This window comes from Choristoneura fumiferana, chromosome 3, assembly GCF_025370935.1.
Source record: "Choristoneura fumiferana chromosome 3, NRCan_CFum_1, whole genome shotgun sequence".
Lineage (NCBI taxonomy): Eukaryota > Metazoa > Arthropoda > Insecta > Lepidoptera > Tortricidae > Choristoneura > Choristoneura fumiferana.
The window spans coordinates 17670534-17694145 of NC_133474.1; the positions used below are offsets into that span (position 1 = coordinate 17670534).

Genomic DNA, 23612 nt, shown 5'->3' on the forward strand with positions numbered 1-23612 from the left:
GAGACCAATCATTAATCTAATGATCGATACCTAATAAATTACATGACAACGAAATATTTCCAAAATGCAATTTTTCCCGATCTTTGAATAAAGTATGCAACCTCATTGCACGAAAAGATTCTCTTGGTTTTTTTTTATAAACGAATTCCGTATACTGCCTCTACAGTTGGAATAAATATTTGTTAAATTGAATGAATTTTTAACAAAAATCATAATTAATTATTTAATTTAATTTGTAAACGTTTAAAATCGTATTTAAAAGGTTTAATAACATTTATAATAAATTATAAGTTTATTGTTCAACCTTTTTAATGACCCCAAGATGAGGCTTTTTGCAGAATTAAAAAAATGAGTGTGACATTAGTACAAGAAGTCTTCAAATTACAATACATGTTATGAGTATGAGATTTGTATTGTATCTACTGGACACTTTTTATAGTTTTTAAGGGGCTGTTTCACATCCATTGATTAGCGTTAACCGACGGTTAATGGATGCCGTCTCCGTCGATTCGGACAAAACAAATAGAGACGGCATCACATTTAACCGTCAGTTAACACTAATCAATGGATGGTGAAACAGCCCCTAATTGTGATTATTATTATTTGATTCTTTGATTCTTAATAATCAGATTATATTTTAAAAAAATGTGTTTTGTAAACAGGTAGGTATATGTGGTTTTATGATTTCACTCCTTAGTAAAAAGTTTACCTACTAAGGAGTGACGTCACACGGAACTTAACCGACAATAATGTCCATATTTTTTGTTTAATTGATAAAAAATTTGTCCAATATTTTTTCCAAATCTAACTGATGGACTAGTTAGTGATGGATTTAGGAATCTGATGTATTGTAAAGTTTTATAAATTCCCGCGGTAGATAGTAGGTATATTAATGCAATAAAGAAATTCTTCGCCGGCGACTTCGCGCGCTGCATCAGTTAGTTTATTAGGTGTACAACTTTTCTACAAACAGTCTTAATTATGCTAGCTGCTAGCTTAATTTTACAACTTCGTCGATCTGCGGCGAAATTTACGAATGTTTGACTTTTTGTTTGTTTTCAACTTATCTTGCTATAAGTGACAACAGATGGCGCTGCGTGTACGCTACTGAATCCAGTTTTGCGCCCCGTGAAAACCCACGAACATTAAGATCTTTGACGCACTCTAATTTTTTTTGTTAGTGGAAACTTATAGTTAGCTGGTTTGTCATTGGTTATAATTATGGTACCTACCTAACTTGGTGTAACTTGGGCTAAATATCAGAATGGAAAAAATATTATTGTTTTACTAAACAAAAACATTCGTATTTTTTTGGTTTCATAAAAGCCATACATAATGGAAACTTGGTCATTTGTTCTGCCCACTGGACTGCAAAACGTGATGGGCTACAAGCACGGCGCCAACATCTGGTAAACGTGGCAACCGAGAAGCCAAAACAAAGTTTCCAAAGAACCTAATATTCTTAATATTATTCCCATTGTTTTTTATACAGTTTTAATGAACTGAGACAATTAATTTGCTCACCCGCGACCTTAGTTATGTTTATGCAAGAATGTTCTCGATTCAATAAATTACAAATTTAAAACAAAAATACAACACAAATAGGTATGTAGGTAGGTTATAATACTCGTATGAATATACGCATATTAAAACTAAAAATCAATCAATTTATGCTCTCGTTGTACAATCTACTATTTTTGACATGACACTATAAGTTGTAACATTGTTGTGCAGGTACAGCAGTCCGTACACCGCGGCTGTCCGTAGTGAACCTCAGCGCTATAGTGCGGGCGCCGCCCACGGCGGGCGCGCGCGCCCGGCCGCGCCTGGCCCGCGCCCCGCGGCCCTCGCACCCGCGGTTTACCAGCGATGAATACGACACGCAAGACACCGACGCATGAGCTCCAGGAAAACGGACGCTGTATGTGCCCTGGGCAAGATTACTATGGCGCAATGCTTTCGAATCGACACTAACATCAGTGGCGTAGCTATCGGAGCGCTAGCGCGGCCTCCTCAGTTCCTCACGCTCAGGATAAAAAAAGAAACAATGCCTCTACCTCCTCTAGAAGATTGTACCTTAGCAAAAATTTGGCCTGATTTCTATTATGCACTGGGGTTCTAAGTTACCTAGGCACGCCACTGACTACCATCACCTATTTTGAGCCAGCATAATTTCTACATAGATGTTATAACGAAACGATTACTTATAAAGGGTCATACATAAATTACGTCACACCAATTTCGATTATATTTAGACTCTCGCACCCCATCATTATCATAAATCGCCAGACCACTGCCCTTAACGTGTGACGTTCTTTATGGATGATCGCACAGATCATCAAACCAGGAAACTAATTTCTGAAATCATATCATTCGAAAATGGTGAAAAATTGCCCAAAATTTGAAATAAGACTAACCCCCCAAAATAACGTGTATTTTTTAGTACAAATATTCTAAACTAAAAAATCAGAATATTATCTTTAATTATAACATACCGCTGGCGCCGGGCCGGTGCGTTGAAAATAATAAAAACATACACGTGATTGTTCTCACTACATCCCTCTCACCCTTGTGACGTTTCGTGTTTTTTTCCGGATCCCCCCCCCCTTTCGAACCTCACGTAATGGACGGCTCCAAACATGACAAATGTCAAACGGACCTCACAATACTTACGCCATCTAGCGATATTTCGCCTGTCGGGAAAACCTTATTAATCTTGTCATCTATTAAATTAAATTATTATTAATTTAAATAAGTCTAGTCGGAAATTTTATAAGAGCAACAGTTTTGTAGGAATTCACAGATATTGATATGATCGTCACCCAGGCTGAAGTACAGTCAAAGAAACTGAATCACGTACCTGGGTGGAAGCTTTATGCTACTAAACTCATGTTGACATCTCATACATCTGCCAAAGCAATCATACCGAAATTTATGAAAAGGTTCCACCCTGCTTCGCGATTTAGTTTCTTTGACTGTACCAACCTTTTTTTAACGCATTCACTGCCACCTGACTATACTTGACTGACCACAGGTGCGTTCAAAATGTATGAATAATTATGACAGCGGCACTGGGAGGAGAAGTTCCAAAAACGCATATATGCGTCGCTGGCAGTGAATGCGCTAACGGTTCCTTTTACTTGGAAAGTAATAAAAATTAAGAAGCTTATTTGCAAAATGTGCCTAATAAATTACGTACGGACCAAAAAGTTACAAGGGTTCCCTTTTCCACGTAATTAAATTACTAATGAGATGCACCGTTGATTATGAGGCCCATTGCGTTCGAGTTGTTTTCAAACATTATATGGGGTTGACGTGTTTAATGTAATTTTTTACTAAAATTATATGCTAACTTCTATATGTTCAGCAAAAATAAAAACATACTGATCTTGTAATGTTAACTTGTTCACTTTATTCGTCTTCTAGCACCTTTGTCTACAATTTTATGCAAAGGAACCATTTGTGCCTTATACGTAAAGCGTATTGCCCCTGTCTCCAGTTTGTATACTAATAAACAATAAAACAAGCACTTATTTTTCAATTAAATGTATAATGTCCAAGCTTCTCATATTTACAAACACTAACATCTAACTAATCGTTCAGTCATCTCTTTCGTAGAACATAAGTTATTGAACACTATTACAAATATCACTACTAATTCTTCAATCATAACAGCAAAAGAAAATAGAACTTGAGTATCGTTGCCGAGATTAATTCTCTGAACATTAATATTAATCAATATATCAAGACAAATTTTGGTTTAGACAAACAAGTCTATATCACCTACGCAAACTAGGAGTTAATAGGAGCATCACGAAAATAATACGTTCGTATAGGCGGCAGAGTGGGCGCGGGCACCGTCCGCGTTGGCACTCTGCAAAGCACCTCCCCTAATAAATATCTTTGGCATGAACCGAACAGCTCGCAGACAATTCACACACTAACAACCGATCAGTTATTGCTTTGATGTCAATGAGTCGGTCAGTTCGTTCGCACGGGCGTCCGGCCGGGTGGGTCGCGAGGCGGCGGTCATTCGCAGGCGTCGCCGCCCTCGTCGTCGGACTGCGTGACGGGCGCGCCCGCCGCCGCAGCCGCGCCCGCACCCGCCGCCTCCGCCGCAGCCGCGCGCTTCTGCCGGAACAGCTCCTCGTCTTCGGGTGTGCGCATTTTGCGGAACTCGTACACCAGCGGGAAGATGCGCTCTACGGCGGACTGCACGTCGCACACGCTGCGAGCTGCGGGAACACGATAAACATTAAGCCGACTGATCATGTACTACGAAGTGCAAAATTGGAACTTAAGGTGGGGCCACATGTAAAACGCTCGACGCTCGTTTCCAGCGTCAAATCTGGTCACGTGACATAAGCTGGAATGTTGAGCTTTATCGCTGGAAAAAAAACCTCTTAAATTTCGGCATAAACACTTTTTTTTTCATTCACACCAATTCTTTTATTTGTACCACTGCCACGACTGCTACTAAATGAGATTAAGAAATCAGCTTCCAAGACCAAGATCATTCATGCAAGCAGCCATCTTGTCGCTGCTGCTCGATGCGGCGACTTGACGCTACTTTTTTGAGTCGCGGGAAATTCAAAATCACATTAAAAATTGGGTCACGTGACCAGATTTATCGCTCTAAACGAGCGACGAGCGATTGTATGTGGCCGCACCTTTATACTATTTAATACGAGAGTGAGAGGGACGGCACGACACGAACTTCGAATTTCGGAGTAGCCCCTATGATGCCATTCTAATGAGGGCTATCGTTTTTTGTCTTTCTAGATGGCGCCACTGTTGCGAGAGGTTTTTAAGTGTGGCATTCAAAGTCTGTTATTACGGGCGTGAAAACAAAATTTAGATTAAAATCATATTTAATATACCTTAAAACCGTACCATAAAAATATTGAGCAACAGAGCACAGTGTTGCGTAGTCCCGTTTTGTTCGGAAAAAAGGGAGGACAAAAGTTTCCGAAATATAAAACTGTCTCAAAACACAAACATTTATTGCCCCATTGCTAATTGCCATAATTAATTTCAGGTAATGGAAAATATTCCCAAAATTATTCTAATTATAAATAAACGCGCATAGCTCACCTAAAAACTATGAGATTTAACATTTCGGAGACCTCACACTACACTAGCGCCTCTAGCGGCGAATTCATACGCGATAGCCCTCATTGCCATCATACAACACCCCGATATATTTAAATGTGAAGCTACTATTACTAAGAGAAAAATAAAGTGTGGTATGTTGTAGTAACTGAAAACTTTAGTATACAAGCTTTCAAGACGTATCTACGTCTACGTTCTGAAGCCATGAGCGACTTGTTATCCAGATTCTAAACCTAGACAGTTCAGTAAAGTTGTTTTATTTACTGTATCTCAGGATATTAATATTACGTTCTTCCCATGATAACTGTTACTGGTTACAAATCCTGAAATAAATCACAGCCAGCATCATAACCTCGTTAAACCCTAAAACCCAAAAAGGTTAGAATACAACTGTCCAATCCAAGACGAAAGACGAAATTTGTTACGCTATTTTTATTTATTTACGTAGTCTTACGTAGTTAATGGTGTGTAGTATGTCTTTATAACGGTCCGAGGGTTGCCGACGGTGCTGGCTGAAAATCAGCGCTGGGGTGTTTTTAACGCTTCAGCATTATGCTGAGCCAGTGTCCGATTCACAACCGCAATGACACATACCTTTGTTGTTTTTTTTGTACCTAATAATATTGTTGTCTTGTGTTGTGAATAAATGTATTTTCTTTCTTTCTTTCTATTTAAAGCTGTTAAACGTGTTTACCTAACATAAGCTTTTAACCGTTTCTCAATAAGTATAAGTTGGACCAATAAAAAAAAACTCAATGGCAGACGAACTTATAGACAAATTATGTAACTTTTGTTTACTGTTTTATAAGTTTTCAGATTTATAATAATAAACGTCCAGATTGTTTAATACGTTGAAGCGAGCACCGCGATACGTTAATTGTCGGGATTCATGTTACGACACAAATCACGCCCTAAAACATCTTGTTTATTTGCACAACATAACTGGATGTCAATATCCCTCCAACAAAGTACTGGTTACGTCAAAGTCAAAATATCTTTATTCAAATTAGGCTATAAGTGGCTATAACAAGCACTTATGAATGTCAAAAAATGTACCACCGGTTCGGAAAAACTCCTGGTGAGAAGAATCCGGCAAGAAACTCAACGAAGTATATTTTTTTAAACAAATTTACAATATTATTAAATGATATCTATACATCACAAGTATTTCACACAACTTTATTTTTAACACAGTAGGTTCGCTATTGGAAGGGATCGCTAATGCGGATCAGAATTATTTTTGATTTCCAAATATCCATGACATAATCATTAACTTTATAATACACCTTAGATATTAATGTCTTCTTGACAATAGATCTGAATTTTGTATCCGTTTCATTTGTATTGTTAGCCCATCATATCACAACAGTTACTGTAAGCTCCTACCGTCAGTTGGTGGAGATTTTATTTTAGTTTGAAATCTGCTGCCTGCTCGCATGAATGTGTTAAAGCATGCTATCACAAATTGTTAAAAAAAATATTTTTTAAACCTGGTTAAGGGATGACAGGTCCTATGTTTGACATTACCTAACTCTGGGTTAGCTTAGCAGTTAACTCACAGTCACAGAGTAATATCGCCCGCAGACAAGCAAACTTCTCTAAAATTTCTGTCACTGCTCTTCAAAAAGTTGTATCTAGTTAGTAATTTCATGCTGAGATACGGTATTTAGTACTTAGTGACCTTTGCTTGTCACCCAACAATAGATTTTACTCTGGTCCATTCAAGCTCACCTAAGCTCTTTTTTTAAATCTGCAATCAGTCACCAGACTATAATCTGATGAGGTATATGAGGAATGACAGTATGGAAATGTAAAGGCCAGTGCCTCTTGCATTACGTAAATAATGTTGTTACGCTTTAATCTTTTAACCACACTGGCATTATGCAGCAATCCTGAAGCTAGAGGATTGGAGTGATGGGTGAGGCAAACCTAAGCTCTATCTAATTGAAAAAAGCCATGGTAGCCTGACAATGCCTAGCTTACTCGCCTAATCTATGGTCTTGGTGGGTTCTAGCCCAGGCTCGCACTTATAAGTTATCCATAATTAATGTGCGAAATTACATTTGAAATTTACCACAACCTTTATGGTGAAGGAAAACCATCATGAGGAAACCTGCATACACCTGCGAAGAAATTTAATCATGTGTGTGAAGATGAGTACCCAAGACAAGAGACGAGACGAGAGTGCACAAAACTCAAGTGTGAACTACAGCCTAAGCTGTCTCATTCTGAGAGGCCTGTAAAGGGCACTTGGCCGCAGGAGAATTTAAAAAAAAACAGGAGGTTTGTAACTATTTAAAGTAAACCTTACCTGTAATTGTGACACCTCCAGTGGAAAATATTTTTAGAGTTGCCTTAGGATTGTATAATTTATATGTTACGCCTGGGTGGAGCTCTGGTTCATAGCTGAAATAAAATAAAAAAAATATTAAAAAGCACCCAATATCCTGCATGATCTAAATAAAAAAAAGTACAGATTTGGTGCATATGATTTTGGATTGTTTTTTTCTGTTCATTAGGTGCAATCACAAGTAAACTGAAACTAATATTTAAACAATCAAATTATAAGGATCAACCTATTTCTTCAATAGCTCAATCGAGTGCCTACCTAAATGTAGGTAAATGAACTTGTCTCATTATTTGATTAACATTTTGCATATCTCAAAACATAAAGTCCAATGTTACAATGTCATTGTCCTCTGTCATTGCCTTCTAATCTTTTTTGGAATGCAATAAAACAAGTTTAAGGATGTTGCTGCCTTTTTCTCAACTAAATTACAGGAATGTATATATCCTTACAAAAGTAAAAATAAACTATGGTACCTATGTAGTTTTAATTAAGAGTGAGACAAAGTTTGTACTTAGTGTAGGTATTAATTGTTCAATGAGATGTGAAAATTGAAATTTAATACTCACTCTGCTTCTCTATATTTGTTGGAGAATGCTGTTATACGTATTCCAAAGGGCATTCTGCACGTTCCTAATACATTAACTACACGAAAGTTCTGGAAGCGGACTTGGAAGCCCAGCTTCTGCAGGGCGCGGGCGTAGCGTCGCGCGGCCACGCGGGCCTGCTCCTCGCTGGTGGCGCCGGTGCACGTGATGCGGCCCGACGACCAGATCGACGCCGTGGTGTAGGGCCGCCGCAGCTTCATGGTCACCATGCCGTTCTCGCGACGAAACTCTACATTAACACCATTCAGAGCTATCTGTCTCAGGTTCAGGTGACACTTAACACTAAAACTACACACAACATTGTTTATCATGATATCAATTTCGGGGGTGTCTTCGTCGTCGGCCGGCGCTGCGCACTCGGCGGGCGCAGCCGGCTCGGGCTTGGGCTCGCAATACTCATGGTCGGGCACCATGTGGTTAGCGATGCTGTGGGTGCCTTTGCTGAGCTCCTTAATACCATTCTCTTGTATCAGCGTAGCCATGGCCACCACAGCTTGCTGAAAATAAAAACATTGAACCGTAAGACACCAGACTTATTACTATCCTATCCTATCCCTAATTTTTAAATTATTTTTTCAAAAATGGGCACTTTTAATCAGGTGCTAATAGAAATCATTTAAAGTGAAGGTTAAAATCCTACTACTATTATAATTGAAAATTAATTAGTGGATTCTATCTTGCTTATCCTCTAGTCAACAATCAGTCAACAAACTCCACAGTTCAGTAGCAACAAAATGAGGTCAGGTTTAATATAATAACATGAATGATTAGCTCTCAACTCACTAAAACAGGAAATGAATCACTCAAATATAATCAACCGTTGATTAAAATACATAAAAAACGAGTGCAGCACAAGCATTAGCTGTTATCGGCAGCTTCTAGTGCAGAATCGTAAAGGGAACTTTATTGAAAATGTTTGATTGCATAACAATGGCCAATACCAAACACACATGAAACAATGAAAACAACTTCTACTCAGCATGGTTTCGCATGTTATTATGCAACATTTCATATAATTCTCAATTTTCTCTACTTTAAATTTTATGAGCCATAGGATGTAAATTTAGAATAATTTAGGAGGTAAGTATACATAGTATTTAGAAAGTGTCATCTTAAACAGTGGTATGCAGCAGCTCTTTAATGTTATCATCATCCAAGGATTGCTTTCTTTGTTTACAAGGACTTCAGTGTTTACAGACAATATATTTATGTAGGTAAATCTAGGTACAGGAAGGATTCCTTTAACACATTTATATGCTTATATTTTAATCTATGAATCAGGTTGACTGATAGATTTCAACAAAATGTTTGAAAGTGTGATTGATTTTGTTCTTTATTTAAGTTTGCAGGATTGAATGATGTTAAATTGGTGGACATAAATGGAATAAGTAAAATTTAATAATTGCACTAATTAAACACCTATTCAAGATTACTCTACATTTTTGAGTCTAGGTATAATCCTAGGATTTCACACTGAAGAAATATCACAGATATCACAGCCTACTTAACACAAAGGATCATCCAGTTTACCCTATTTGTCCTTCTACAGTATAAATATCATTGGTCCTAAAACAAAATAACTTTGATATTTATCTCATAGAGCTTCATATAACAGCATCAAATTTAGTGATAATTCGATGGAGGGGTAACAATTAGGCCACTTCCCACGGCGTGGCACGACGCGAGGCGCGAGCGAGTCTACCTCGACAACAGACAGATGACACTCGCACAGCTGACTGCCGGACCGACCGCCGCCCCGCCCCGCCCCGCCGCGCCGCCGCCCTCGCCCCCGCGACCTGCACCCTGCTGCCTGCATGCGCCTTGGTTTGGGATTGCATTTGCACATGCCAAACTAAGAATCTGCGTACATGAAAAGCCCCTTCGCGACAGGTTACCGAGCTCTCCTCACAGGCACGATGCTCCAAGGCGATTGCTAAAATTTATCGAATCTTGGAATATTGAGCTTGTGGTTGTTCCCAGTCGTATGATTATACCGAAATAAGTCGAAACCACCAGTTATTGACCCCGTAACGACCTGAACCACACGTGATTGGATTAGAGCACAAAGAGAAAAGGATAAGAAGAGTTAGACCTCACAAATCTCACAATAAAGTAATATCCTGCGACCATATCGACTCTAAAAGTATCTCCAATGTGATAGGCCAAATACAAAAACGGGTACACTGGGAAGTAATTTTTTAACACGAGAACTTGAAATAAAATGGGGCACACTCGAATTGAACGGATTGAACAGATGATGCAGTCTCAGACCTGCGACAGGATCACAGGTAGTCAGTATTTTTTTCTAAATGTGTAACATAGATTAAAACAACAATTACCTGAGATAATGTGTTATATTTGTCACAATTATTTTTACACCAGCAACGAAGTAACAATTTTCATTGCAAACAGTCAAGGCAGAATGAAGACAAATAAACACTAATTATGATATTATAGCTCACGAAAACTTTGATTTGATAATAAATGCAAAAATTAAGAACTTATGCACATCCTGCCTAGCACCGCCATGTTCCATTCAAGATCAGACAAGTGAACAAAACGAAACGAATGAATGAAAATGAATTTTGGACTTTTGAGTGAAGGATCCTGCGTGTCTATGAATGAAATGAGAATGAATGATTTTTAGTTTGTCTATGCTTGCTTTACAGACTACAAAAAAACGGACCGATACAGCTAGCTAAAGTACCACCGAGGAGGTTTTCTTTCTCTATTAGTATGACTATGATTTTTGCAAGTACGAAGACCTCGGTGACCAAGCTTTGATCAAAGTTAACTATATATTTCTGCGCTTATGAACCCCCAAAATAAATGCGTAAATTTAATCTAAAGCGAAAGAGTAGTTTGGAAACATAACTAAATAAATAAATTTGCGCACGTTGATGTAATAGGCATAATGTAAATGTAAAAAAAAAACTTATGCAGTGTTGTGATAGCATCGTGTAGTTTTGATTCTGGATCCATATCGAATCGTGTAAGGTCACTTTAAAATACATTGCCTTTTTAATCTGTGGCACTGTTGAGTCGCCATTGTGAACTTCATATCTGCTGCTAACTTCATAATATTGTTCGATCATCGGTCAAGCGGTTGAATATTTCGTAATTAGACAATATTTTCAAAGATGTGCCAATAATTATTACAATTTAGTGTTCATATACAGTTAACAATTTATTAAATTTACGATAATCAGTAGTATATAGTCGCAAACGTGCATATGCTTTGTTGTGAGAGCCACCTTTATCTGCTGTCATTTTGAGCTATGCACCAAAATTTTTTCGACTTCGATAATGAAACATAAGTTGTTAACAGTAGAATAGTGCGTCTGCGATAAAACAAACAGGCGGCTGTCTTCTAAGGTCTGATACTCGTCAGGGTTTGCGATGTGGCATCAGTGGGTGGTGTGATCCGGAGAATGTGCGGTGGCGTTTAGTGCGTGAAGACGTGAGAAAGGGTGTCAGTATGGAAGTAGTGCCGAAGGACGAAGAGCGCTTGCGGCGGCTCCGCGCGCTGGAAGAGCGGCTATGCGACCCGCGCTCGCCGGGCAACGTGGACTCGCTGCTGGATACCGTCGCCGCGCTCGTGTCCGACTGCGACCACCCAGCCATCCGCCGCATGAAGAACGTTGAGGCTTACACTACTAGATGTAAGTTAGCCCGACTACATACTCTCAGTTACACACTTTTATACACACTACTTTCTTCTGTTTCTGTAGCAAACATTTATCACCTTTTTTGTTCAGGAGACTTTTAACAGTTAAACTATATCAACTGTAAAATCTTAAAAACATTAGTGTGTTTGGCATATGAAGTGTTTTGATAACACTGCTAATATCTTGTCATCCAGACTATACATGTCTTGATTAATATTTCAGTTTACATTGTTGTTTTAATGATTTCTAATACTAGTCCCAATGTTTATTCACTAATGAATTTATATTTTTGATCAACATTTTAAATGATTGTGCACAAATAGGAGCAAATATAAATATATGTCCTACTAATATTATAAATGCGAAAGTTTGTGTGTGTGTATGTATGTTACTTGTTCACACTAAAACAGCTGGACGGATGTGGATGAAATTTGGTATGAAGATAGCTGGACATCTGGAATAACATATGGGCACCTTTTAATCCTGATATTCCCACGCGATATGGTTAAAATCTCAAAATAACAACCATTGAGCTTAGAGTCACGAAATTTGGCATAGTAGCTTTTAATGCAATGTCAATGAAAACCATAACATAATTTTCTGGAATTCCCACGTGCATTTGTAAACTCAGAATTGCAATTCAACTGCTGTATCTAATGATTTACGCGTGCAAGAGATACTACTAGTAGTATCATAAGTTCTCTTTTGTTGTAGATGAAGAGTTTGCTTCTGAAATTGTTGATCTCCGTATGAAGGCAGCTGACTATGACCTGATCAAAGTCATAGGTCGGGGGGCATTTGGTGAGGTGCAACTAGTCAGACACAAGTCCACACAGCAGGTATATGCAATGAAATTGCTGAGTAAAGTAGAAATGATCAAAAGGTCTGACTCAACATTCTTCTGGGAAGAAAGACATATAATGGCACATGCAAATTCTGAATGGATTCTCAAACTACATTTTGCCTTCCAAGACCACAAATATCTTTATATGGTAATGGATTACATGCCCGGGGGTGACCTTGTTAGTCTTATGTCTAATTATGATATACCTGAGAAATGGGCTAAGTTTTACACTATGGAAATAGTGCTAGCACTAGATGTTATTCATGGCATGGGGTTTGTTCACCGAGACGTCAAACCTGATAATATGCTGATTGACAAGTATGGACACTTGAAATTAGCTGACTTTGGCACTTGTATGAGGATGGGGCCTGATGGCTTGGTGCGGGCGAGCAATGCTGTCGGTACTCCTGATTACATTTCACCAGAAGTGTTACAATCCCAGAATGGTGAGGGAGTTTATGGTCGTGAATGTGATTGGTGGGCCGTTGGTATATTTTTGTATGAAATGTTAATTGGTGATCCACCATTTTATGCTGAAAGCTTAGTAGGAACTTATGGGAAAATAATGGATCATAGGAACTCTTTACAGTTTCCTGATGATGTAGAAATTTCAAAAGATGCCAAATCTTTAATAAGAGGATTGCTTACGGACAGGGTGAAACGTCTAGGTAAGAATAGTGTTGATGAAATCAAGCAGCACCCATTCTTGCACAATGACCAGTGGAGCTTTGATAATCTCAGGGATTCTGTGCCACCAGTAGTGCCAGAGTTGTCTAGTGATGATGACACCAAAAATTTTGATGAAATTGAGAAATCTGATGCTTTGGATGAATCCTTCCCTGTACCCAAAGCATTTGTAGGTAACCATTTACCTTTTGTCGGTTTCACTTATAATGGTGATTACCAGCTGTGTTCCAGGAGGAGCTTGCATGCTGATGTCGTGGACACAATTTCAACTAATCACATTAATAATGTGGGCTCCGAAGCTATTCTGCAGCTAGAGAAGCTTCTAGAGCGGGAGAGAGACGGGAGACGTAACTTAGAGGATAGGCAGGTAGTTCTGTGTGCACAGTTGGAGGAATTGTCTCAGAGAGAATCTAGGAATAAGAAAATTATAGCTGACACCGACAAGGATTTGGCCCTGTTACGCCACGATTTAAAAGAAATACAGAGAAAAGCAGAGGCGGAGGTTGAGACCAGACGAAAAGCAGAAATGAACTATAGCGAAGCCAAGAGACGCCTCGAAGAGGAGCAGAACAAGAGAGCGAAAGAGATGAGCCATCTCCAATCCTACAATGACAAAATCAACGCTCTGGAGAAACAGCTGACAGAGCTGCGTGAGAAACTGAAGCAGGAGTCGGATTCGGCGGTGAAGGCGCGCAAGCAGGCGGCCGAGCTGACGGCGGTGCAGGCGGCTGCGGCGGCGGCCAGCGACGGCGCGGCGGCGCGGCTACGCGCGCAGCGGGACGCGCTCGAGCGCGAGCGCGGCGCGCTGGCCGACGAGCTGGCCGCCGCTAAGGCGGGCCGGCAGCGCGCCGAGGCGGCCGTGGCCGATGCCGGCGCGCGCCTCAGCGCCGCGCACGCCGAGCTGGAGCGCTCGGCCGCGCGCCTCAAGCAGGTGGCGGCCGACAACCGGCAGCTGGGCGAGCGCGTGGCGGCGCTCGAGAAGGAGTGCGCCTCGCTGGCGCACGAGCGCGGCGCCGCGCACCACCTCTACCAGCAGGAGCTGCGCGCGCACCAGGACACGCAGCGCTCGCAGCTGCTCAACAAGCAGGAGGCCAACCTCGAGCTCGTCAAAGGTGAGCCGCCTCCTCGCTTCTCCTGTCTCATGCTCCTGTCGCCCTGACGATTCGTGCTACCCTCGCGACCCCGGCTATGTGCTACCGCTCCCCGGCCAAATAACTAAATGACTCTTCATTACTTCACTTTTTGCATGCTTCAGGAGCGTTGGAAACCATATTTACAGGTATTGTCCACATGCTAATTTCCTTTATATTGCACGTATTTACTCGAGAAGCTCTAGTCCTCGTAAGATGTTCCACGAACACCCCATACACCTCAGATTGATTTGAAATAAAATGGTGTGTTGGAGGGTTTTTGACGTGATGGTTGACGGTTGCGTAGCGCTGCAAGCGAAGCTGAACGAGGAGAAGGCGGGGCGGCAGCGCGCGGAAGCCACGTGCCAGGAAAAGGACCGGCAGATGTCCATGCTCAATGTGGACTACCGGCAGATGCAGCAGCGCCTCCAGAAGCTCGAGGGCGAGCATCGGCAGGAGAGCGAGAAGGTAATTAATCTGTATTGTTGTATCGTTGTATTTTGTGATGTATAATGAATGTTCATAAAAAAACCTAAGGTTTGTAAATTTATTTTCTCAAAAATGACCGTAAAAGTTGACATTATTCTTTACATATCAGAAGGTGAAGTGCATAGTTTATGGTCAGCGAAAAATTAAAAAGTTAAAACTATTGCAGGCGCGCTAGCTCGACAATAATGAATTAGCGCGCCTGCAATCAGTCACATTTTTTTTAAAGTTAAAAAGGCCATGGCAATATTGGCACAAGTCGTATACATACAGCCAAGTCTAATGGGCGGTATCAGATATTTTGTTGGAACTCCGGACTTTTTCTATTGGGTCTGAAATAGCTTGTGGTGTTTTCGGTGGAAAAATACACCTGCAGTTTATTTTTTAATGAAAAAAGGCGGGAAAGCATAAGAAAAATATTGGAATAAAATTAAATTTTACAATATATTTTGAGAAAAAGTTTATTCTATTTCAGAATTATTCACCATTTTTGAGAAAAGCTTTATATTAGTCTCGGCTGGAATAGCAATTGCTGGCTTCGTATTAGTTAAACGGACTCGCAAGCTCGTCCGTTTAATACTCATACTCAGCCAGCAATTGCCTACTTCCAGGCCACGACAATAATCTACTAATAATTTGTTACGGTATTTTCACTTTTACATTCAAAAATGCTAAGAATAATATATGTTTGTCTATACCATTCATTGGGTCAACCAACTCCAATGCTGATTTTTTTGCAAATGTATCAAGTAGTCATGTTTATTATTATTATTGTTAGCCTATTTTGTCCCACTGCTGAGCAAAGGCCTCCCCCAATACTTCCACTGCTCTCTGTCCCCTGCATACAAGGGCCAGTCCTTCAAGAAGAAGTCCAGTTCATCCCGCCATCGCCGCCTAGGTCTGCCAGGTCGCCTTTTCGAGTTGGTGGGCATCCACTCGGTGGTTATCTTGGCCCAAAGCTCGTCTGGCATGCGGCAAACATGGCCAGCCCAGTCCCACTTCAGCTTAGACGCCGATCGACCTACATCAGTGATTTGGGTCATGGAGCGCAGGGCGGTGTTCCGGATCCGATCGACGAGTTTTAAACCTAGCATGCTGCGCTCCATGGCTCGCTGGCAAACCCCGATTTTGAACTTTAGAGCTTCTGTCAAGGACCAAGTTTGCGCACCGTAGGTGAGAGTTGGTAGTACGCACATATCCATGAGTTTCCTTTTTAAGGAAATTGGGAAGTTACCCTTCATAAGGTGTTTCATTGACCAATAGCTCCTCCAGGCGTTTTCTGTCCGTCTTTCGACTTCTTTTTCTTGCCTCGCCTGGAAGGAGACTAATTGGCCCAAGTAAATATACTCATGGACATATGCGATTTGTTCACCGTTTATCTCAATCCTACGTTGGGTGCTATTTGTCATTAACTTGGTCTTCGACATGTTCATCCTTAGTCCAACCTCGAGGCTTGCTTTGCTTAGATCACTAAGCATAACTTGGAGGTCGGTAGCTGATGAAGAGAAGAGGACTATATCGTCAGCGAATCGAAGATTAGTTAATCTTCTATCACCGACGACCAGCCCCTTGTCCTCCCAGCGCGGCGCTAGCTTCCGAAAGACCTCTTCAAGTGTGCTGGTAAAAAGTTTGGGCGATAGCGGGTCTCCTTGTTTGACCCCTCTTTGTATAGGGAAGGACGGTCCTGTTGAATCCAGTCTTATAGCGGCTGTACTATTGGTGTATATGGTTTCGAGGAGGTTAATATAGGCTTGTTCAATGTTTTGGTTGTGCAAAGCTTCGAAAATGGAAGAATGGGTAAGGCTGTCAAAGGCTTTAGAGTAATCGACAAAGGCAAGATAAAGGGGGTAGTTGTGTTCCTGAAATTTTTCCAGTATTTGGTTCAAGGCTTGAAGGTGATCAGTGGTCGAGAGTCCAGGACGAAACCCTGCCTGCTCAGGTGGCTGGTGGTAGTCAAGCTTTCCTGATATGCGCCTTTCGATAACTTTTATGAAGACTTTGTACAGATGAGAGACAAGACTTATAGGGCGGTGATTTCCAACATCAGTCTTGTCTCCCTTCTTGTACAACAGGATGATATTTGAGTGGCACATGTCTTTAGGAAAACAACCGGATTTTAATATATTATTAAAGAGCTCTGTAATACGGGGAATCAGTTCTGGCCCTCCAACCCTCAATGCTTCAGTTGTGATGCCATCCTCGCCTGGGCTTTTACAAAATTTCATTTTACGAAGGGTAAAATATACTTCATCGTTTGTTATCGGCGGGATGTCATTAAAGCCTCTGCTCGATAAACAGGGATTAGGCCGAGATGAGTCTGAGTACAGGTTCTTGTAGTACTTAGTCGCAATGTCCAAAACCTTACACCGTTCGCTCTGCTCCACACCATTTTCATCCTTCAAGCGAGTTACCCAAGACTTGCCAGATGAAGTTCCGTGTTTAGCAGCTCTTAAGGATCTATTTTTGGTTAGGGCTATTTCAATTAATTTGGTTTTGTAATTTCTTAGATCACTCCGAATTCTTCTTTTAACTAATTTGTCTATTTTTCTGTATTCTGCGTTGTTGTTAATCTTATTTATTGTTTGCCTTTCTTCTATTAATTTTATAGTTTCTTCGGTTAATTTCTTGTATTTGTTTTTTACTGCCTTTATCTTGTTACTAGCCTGTTTTATACTTTTCTTTATATGTTCATATTGGTCATCAACAGTACTATCTTGTATGTTATCTAAAATGCTGAAGTAGTTATTTAATTCTAAATTGAAATCTTGTTCCTGGTTTATCAAGGTATGTTTGTCGTGCCTTCGAGTACAGTTTTTGAAAACTAATTGTTTGTGATAAATTTTTTACTGAATAAAATCTTAGCGCGGAGTGGCCTGTGGTCTGAACTGAATTTTATATTGTTTATGGTTTCGATGTTTTTAACAATTTGTTTATTAGAAGCCAGGCAATAGTCTATTTCATTTCTGGTACGGCAATCAGGGGAAATCCATGTCCAACGACGCTGAGCTTTTTTAAAGTAGAAACTGTTGGCGATGTGGAGATTTTGACCGAAGGCGAACTGCATAAGGCATGAACCACGAATATTTCGGTCACCAAGACCATGCGGTCCAATGATATCGGCATTATCTAGATCTTGCCTTGTTCCCACTTTGGCGTTAAAGTCACCAAGCACTAAGTTGAAAGTGGCTCGATGCTCATCGCAAGCTCTGTTCAGGACGTCATAGAAATCTTCTACTTCACTATCTGAGTACGCGGTAGTAGGTGCATACACTTGAACTATGGATAAAGTTTGCTTATCGGTGATTCTAAATTTTAGTACAGCAATCCTGTCGGAATAAGCTATGAATTCGATAATGTTGTCCTTCCATTTTTTGGCCACTAAAAATCCTACGCCACCCACACCACCAGCATGACCATAGTAATAAAGTATTGTATCTTTACGTTCTAAAGTATCTTCGCCTTCTCTTCTAACCTCAGACAGACCGACGATATCCCAATTGATATCGTCAAGAGCATTTTCCAACTCCAGAAGACGTTCCTCTGTTCTAAGCGTTCTGGTATTGTAAGTTAGAATATTTAGCGAATATTCGGAGTCCTTATTTGAAATCGCGTTGTTCGTTTGACGGTGGATCAGATTCGCCCGGGGATTCTTCGCACCCCATGCCCTAGGGTTGTCCCGCCTACCGTCATTGGCAAGATCCCCAGAGCCGCCGGGCACTAGGGGCCGTATGTAAGAGAGCCTATCCATATTGGGGGGGTTTGGACGTGTAACCCACCACGCTCGTCCAGTGCGGGTTGGTGGGTGAGCAGTGAGCCTGCTAGCTCGGCTCGGTGGCGCCGCCGTTGATGGTTGGACCATTCTTCCGCCGCCGCCCTAAGTTAGTATCCTGCTCTAACACTAACTGCCCGACTGAAACCACATGTCTTTGTGCTCTCGTCGGCGTCACACTTGAATTAACAAGTGTGCGACAGTTTAACGTCGTATCGAGGACGAATCGAGGAATATAACGTAGTCATGTACTAAAAATTATAAACCACAATGTGCTTATAAAAGCACTCAGTATGGGCTTTCAATGGTCCTCGTGTTATATGATGTCATAGTTTATGAGGGATCTCTATGTCTAATCTATATTTTTTTTTCGAGATACTTAAAAAAAGCTTTATTAGGATTATTCACATTCGCACGAATACGCGAATCAAAAGACATTTTCAATTCAAACGATCAAAAATTAAAGCGCACGAACAATGTACGCGAAAGTTTGCGCGCATGTGATTGCTCCCTGTTACGTATTTGTGACAGTTTTTTTAATTTGCAGCCACTCTTGCCCCAGGACACGCTCAACAGACCCTATTATGCAAAATATAATTTATTTATGTCACATTTACTAACCGCTGTAATTAGAAAAGCATATATAAGTAATTGATTTAATTAAGTAGTCTAATAGATACTAAACTTGTTTCTATTTTCAAATACGTGTATTAAATTTAAAATCTTAATTACCTAATAGGTACTCGCGATCGATTAAAGAGTGGAGCAATCATAGTCACCGTGCCATTATAAGTGTGGCTTTCTTGAGGCTAATATAGTTGATGTCGCAGGTGGTAGGGCTCCAGGCGTCGCTGGAGCAGGAGCGCGCGGGGCGCGTGGCGGCGGGCGGGGAGGCGGCTGCGGCGGAGGCGGCGGCGCGCAACGCGGCGGCCGAGCGCGACGCGCGCGCGCGCGAGCTGCACGCGGCGCGCGCGGCGCTGCACGACGCCACGGAGAAACTCGCCGCCGCCAGCGCCGAGCGAGACATGTACTACGCCAGGGTGAGTCTGACAACACACTTTAGTTTAGGGTGCCGCCATGCCAACAGAACCCTATTACTGAGACTCCGCTATCTGTCTGTCTGTCAGTTTAAGGGGGGCTCCCATACAATAAAAGTGATTTTTTTGCCGTGTTTTTGCTTGACATTAATAACGGCAACAGGTAGACACGCTTGAAATATTCACAGAATAGTAGTTTAGTTGTGTAATCACGTTAAAAATAAATAATTAAAATAAAATAAATAATTAAGAGGGGCTCCCATACAACACACTTCATTTTTTTGCCGTTTTTTTGTTAATGTCTAAAGTTGCATAGATAATGGTACGGAACCCGTGCGCAAGTCCGACTCGCACTTGGTCGCTCTTTTACACGGATATAGTCTTGCGTTTGACCACAATCACACCTGTGGACGTATCATGTCTAAAGCTTTGGTTTCCTAGGATCAGAGGTGCCGTCATATAACGTCCGTAATAAAGCGGTGTCTATTACCACTCTCTAGGAAACCGCGCCATTTTGTTTACATAGACAACGTTACTAGAGTGACGTCATTTACCGCTTTATTACGGCCACTATATATCTCTCTCTAATTAAAAAAAAAACACCGTAGGCGTGACTGCCAATTGGGCCAAAATATGTTGGAAGTGTCATAATCATATGGCACACGATCTGCGAGACATCCTGTATATATATATAAAAATTGCTGGTTTAAAGGTATTATATACAATGTTCGGTACTAAATGTTTACTACTTTTTGAACATTTATTTCTGCTCAAAGTGCAACCGTTCTTTTCATGCTCTCTAGTATTTGCAACGATCAAGTGTGATAGAAACAATTAGCAATAGCATCAATAATATTTATAAAGGCTACATTCCTACTGGTGGGTATGGCATGTTCTGAAGGGTTTATTTATTACTGTTTGTTAGGTGTTTAAAGATATCGTCGGAATACAATACAAGCTTCATTGGCACTTACTGAGTCTTTGGTTGTCATAATTGTTGACCGTGTATAAATAAATAAGATTTCCCAAATTTGTTTAGCCTCTTACATATTGTATTAGTTGTCACCGCCTGCGTCCCACGGGAAATGAAATTATAGTTTATATTGCTTCGGACAAAATAAACTATTTCATCATTTTGCGGGCACTATAATCAGGAATAGCATAGTACCAATTTTTTTATCAATGTTTTCGTATTTGGAATCTTTGCAATAGCAGTCGTCTGCCTTCCGTGTGATTTTTGCACTTTCCCAAGTTAGCTTAAGTTAACCAAGGAAACTTTATACGTAAATGATTTTGAGCATCCAACACCAACAAACGAAGGTTACTTTTTTACTAGATAGTATGTATTGTAATGGAATGAGGGCTATCGCGTATGAATTCGCCACTAGAGGCGCTATTGTAGCGTGAGGTCTCCGAAATGTCAAATCTCATAGTTTTTTTTGTGAGCTACGCGGGTTTATTTATAATTAGAATAATTTTGTGAATATTTTGCAATATCTGAAATTAATTATGGTAAATATGCGTTCCGCGGCAATGAATGTCTGTGATTTGAGACAGTTTTGTCTTTCGGAAACCTTTGTCCTCCCTTTTGTCTGAACAAAACGGGGACTATGCAACACTGTGGCATGCTCGATATATTTTTATGGTACGGTTTTAAGGTGTATTAAATATGATTTTAATCTAAACTCTGTTTTCACGCCCGTAATAATAGACTTTGAAAGCCATACTTAAAAACCTCACGCAACAGTGCGCCATCTACTGAGACAAAAAACGATAGCCCTCATTAGTACCAAATTACTACTTACTCGGATAAATTCCATAGACAATCAAATGCAGTGCCGCCTTGTTTATTTCGTCGTTCTCTTGAATAAATAAGGGTACCTATAGTCCATTCAGGATAACATTGGACTCTAGAAGGTCACAGAAGAAGAGGTTCTAAACATTTTTTGTGGAGTCGTAATAATGATGATGATGAATAAAAGAAGTAATAAGATCGTAATGTACTTACAAAATAATACAATGTTATTCGTAATTTTCTACATACTTAATATTAATTCGATTTATATTTATACATAATTTAACAACTGTGTTTCGTGGACTCATCCGCTCTCGTTCCCTGTTTAAAAATATTCTACTCGTGGTTTCTGCTTTCTGCGCAAGCTTTTTTCCATCCCAAGTTTCATCAAATTTGGTGCAGTGCTTTAAGTAGTTGTGAAAAGTTAACTATTCGTATATGATTAAAGGTCATCACATTTTGACCCAAACTGGCGATTAATAGCTATAAATAATGTACAGAACATTTCTTGAGTCAGCAATATTATACACGTTCCGTTTCTTGCAAAATGTTCTTTACCTCTGCCTCTTTAGGTATTTTATAGGAAGAAGTTTCTGTTTTTAACAAAATAGAAAAAGTTTTTTATTGTATTTAAATTATTATATGAAAAATAACAAAGTTAATCTCACTAATATTCATACTGCGAAAGATTGTAAGTCTGCATGTTTGTTTGTTACCTATCACTTCACGACTTAACCGCTGAACCGATTTAAGTGAAATTCGGTATACAGATAGTAAGTCCCGGGGAGGACATAAAATTGTTTTTATCCCGGAAAAATGCATAGTTCCCGCGGGATAGCAATAAACGGATTCTACGCGAACGGAGTCGCGGTTAAGAGTTAGTTAATGAATAATTGAAACCCATATTGACGTCTTCGATCTTTAAATAAGAAATAAATTTAGACCGTGTACTAAAAAATGCAATTTATTAAATGACTTCCTAAAGCGTGGATTATAAAGAACCTATTTTCCTTCTGTCCATTCCTATATTGAACAGACTGTAAACATGTTTGAGTAGTCTAATAAAGTTGGGATTAAAAAAAAACAAAGTTAAACATGACAAATTACAAAAAATAAAAAAAATGACTAAGAGCGCCCCCATCCAGGTTTACGTATAATTTTGTAGGTATCTATGATAATCAATGTTAGTAGAGAGCCCCTCTCCTAAACATATCTAATGTATGAAATGAAATGAGTTGGTTTTATTTGCTATCTATCCATCTAAACAAAATGTACGCAGTGTGGGGTTATTTTAGATCAGGGGTCACCAATTAGTTTCTTCATGGGTCCAGTTTTTAAAATAAAATTATCATCGCGGTCCGGTCGACCGTTGTCAAATTGATTGCAACTAATTACTAAAACTAACTATTAATTAGGTACTGGATCTTTTGATTACGTTTACTTAGAAGTTCGTTCTTTTCACTGCTCCAAGGGGTAGCAGCCCCTGCGGACAGACAGACTGACAATAAAGTAATCTTTTAATGGTTGCGTTATTTCTTTTTAAGGTACGAAACCCTAATAAGGAAAAGTTTTCATTTATAATATATTAACTGTAGTTATAGTTATAACGTATTAAAGCCAACATCCCAAATAGACACGACCTTTTATTAATAACCGTGTATGAATCAATGAACTTAACTATGCTTTTAGTATCCTCATGTGAACTAATCATAATCTCATCACTCCAAAATAGACCGTAGACGCGGCGTGACGGAGTCGCGGAGTGACTCACGTCGACAACAAACAAATACATATTATATGTACGCCTTTTACCTTAAACGCTATACCTGCGCCTGCAGCGTCTCGAAATAAATAAACATACAATTACGTAGGCAAGCGGTTTTTCTTCAGCTTAATGTCTTAGTCATGATAATGATGAGATTTGCACTCGTTATAGAATTATAAGTATCCACATTTCGCGGAACAATGTTGTGAGGCTACTTGCCTTGTTAGTTTTAATTGCGCTAGGTATTTATCGTGTCTCGTGTGATATCGAACATCGCGCGGCTGCGTTTGCATCTAAGCGTATAGGTCAGGAGATCTAGTTCAGCGCAATCGTCGAAAAAGCCGGCGCTCTAAGCGCACTGTCT

At 40.1% G+C, this 23612-nt stretch overlaps 3 protein-coding genes across 9 annotated transcripts in view; 2 read left to right on the forward strand and 1 right to left on the reverse strand.

The window, feature by feature from the left end:
* The window catches only part of LOC141426117 (rho-associated protein kinase 1-like), an 8613-nt gene extending 6712 nt beyond the window's left edge, over positions 1-1901 (forward strand). The window contains 2 exon segments of the mRNA XM_074084977.1: positions 1182-1224; positions 1735-1901. Coding sequence (XP_073941078.1) covers positions 1182-1224; positions 1735-1901 — 210 coding nt within the window.
* Positions 1902-3530: 1629 nt separating this feature from the next.
* On the reverse strand, positions 3531-10638 carry LOC141426829 (TATA box-binding protein-like 1). 5 transcript variants are annotated; one of them, XM_074086028.1, is made up of 4 exons: positions 10407-10638; positions 8029-8564; positions 7424-7518; positions 3531-4235 (listed from the first exon to the last, which is right to left on the reverse strand). In XM_074086028.1, the coding sequence occupies exons 2-4, from the start codon at positions 8547-8549 to the stop codon at positions 4030-4032; spliced, it is 822 nt and encodes a 273-aa protein (XP_073942129.1). In that variant the 5' UTR covers positions 8550-8564; positions 10407-10638; the 3' UTR covers positions 3531-4029. The 5 variants fall into 5 exon arrangements, with proteins under 5 accessions (XP_073942129.1, XP_073942133.1, XP_073942132.1 ...); XM_074086032.1 differs by lacking the exon at positions 10407-10638 and adding an exon at positions 10165-10276; XM_074086031.1 differs by lacking the exon at positions 10407-10638 and adding an exon at positions 9770-9792.
* Positions 10639-11120: 482 nt separating this feature from the next.
* The window catches only part of Rok (Rho associated coiled-coil containing protein kinase), a 44656-nt gene continuing 32164 nt past the window's right edge, over positions 11121-23612 (forward strand). For all 3 annotated transcript variants that reach the window (XR_012451262.1, XM_074086017.1, XM_074086016.1), the window contains exons 1-4: positions 11121-11729; positions 12450-14378; positions 14704-14864; positions 19482-19691. Coding sequence is in view for 2 of the 3 variants with exons in the window: in XM_074086017.1 (XP_073942118.1) it covers positions 11546-11729; positions 12450-14378; positions 14704-14864; positions 19482-19691 (2484 nt within the window). In the remaining variant the exon portion in view is untranslated. The remainder of the gene's footprint in view (positions 11730-12449; positions 14379-14703; positions 14865-19481; positions 19692-23612) is intronic.

What these genes read in the sequence shown, in the direction of transcription:
- LOC141426829 (XM_074086032.1), bottom strand. Translation starts at nt 10,197, where the DNA reads ATGGTCGCAGGATATTACTTTATTGTGAGATTT. An exon ending in ATTACTTTATTGTGAGATTT is followed by an intron (nt 8,565 to 10,164) that starts GTGAGGTCTAAC and finishes TTTTATTTTCAG; the next exon opens with CAAGCTGTGGTGGCCATGGC. An exon ending in AACAAATATAGAGAAGCAGA is followed by an intron (nt 7,519 to 8,028) that starts GTGAGTATTAAA and finishes ATTTTATTTCAG; the next exon opens with CTATGAACCAGAGCTCCACC.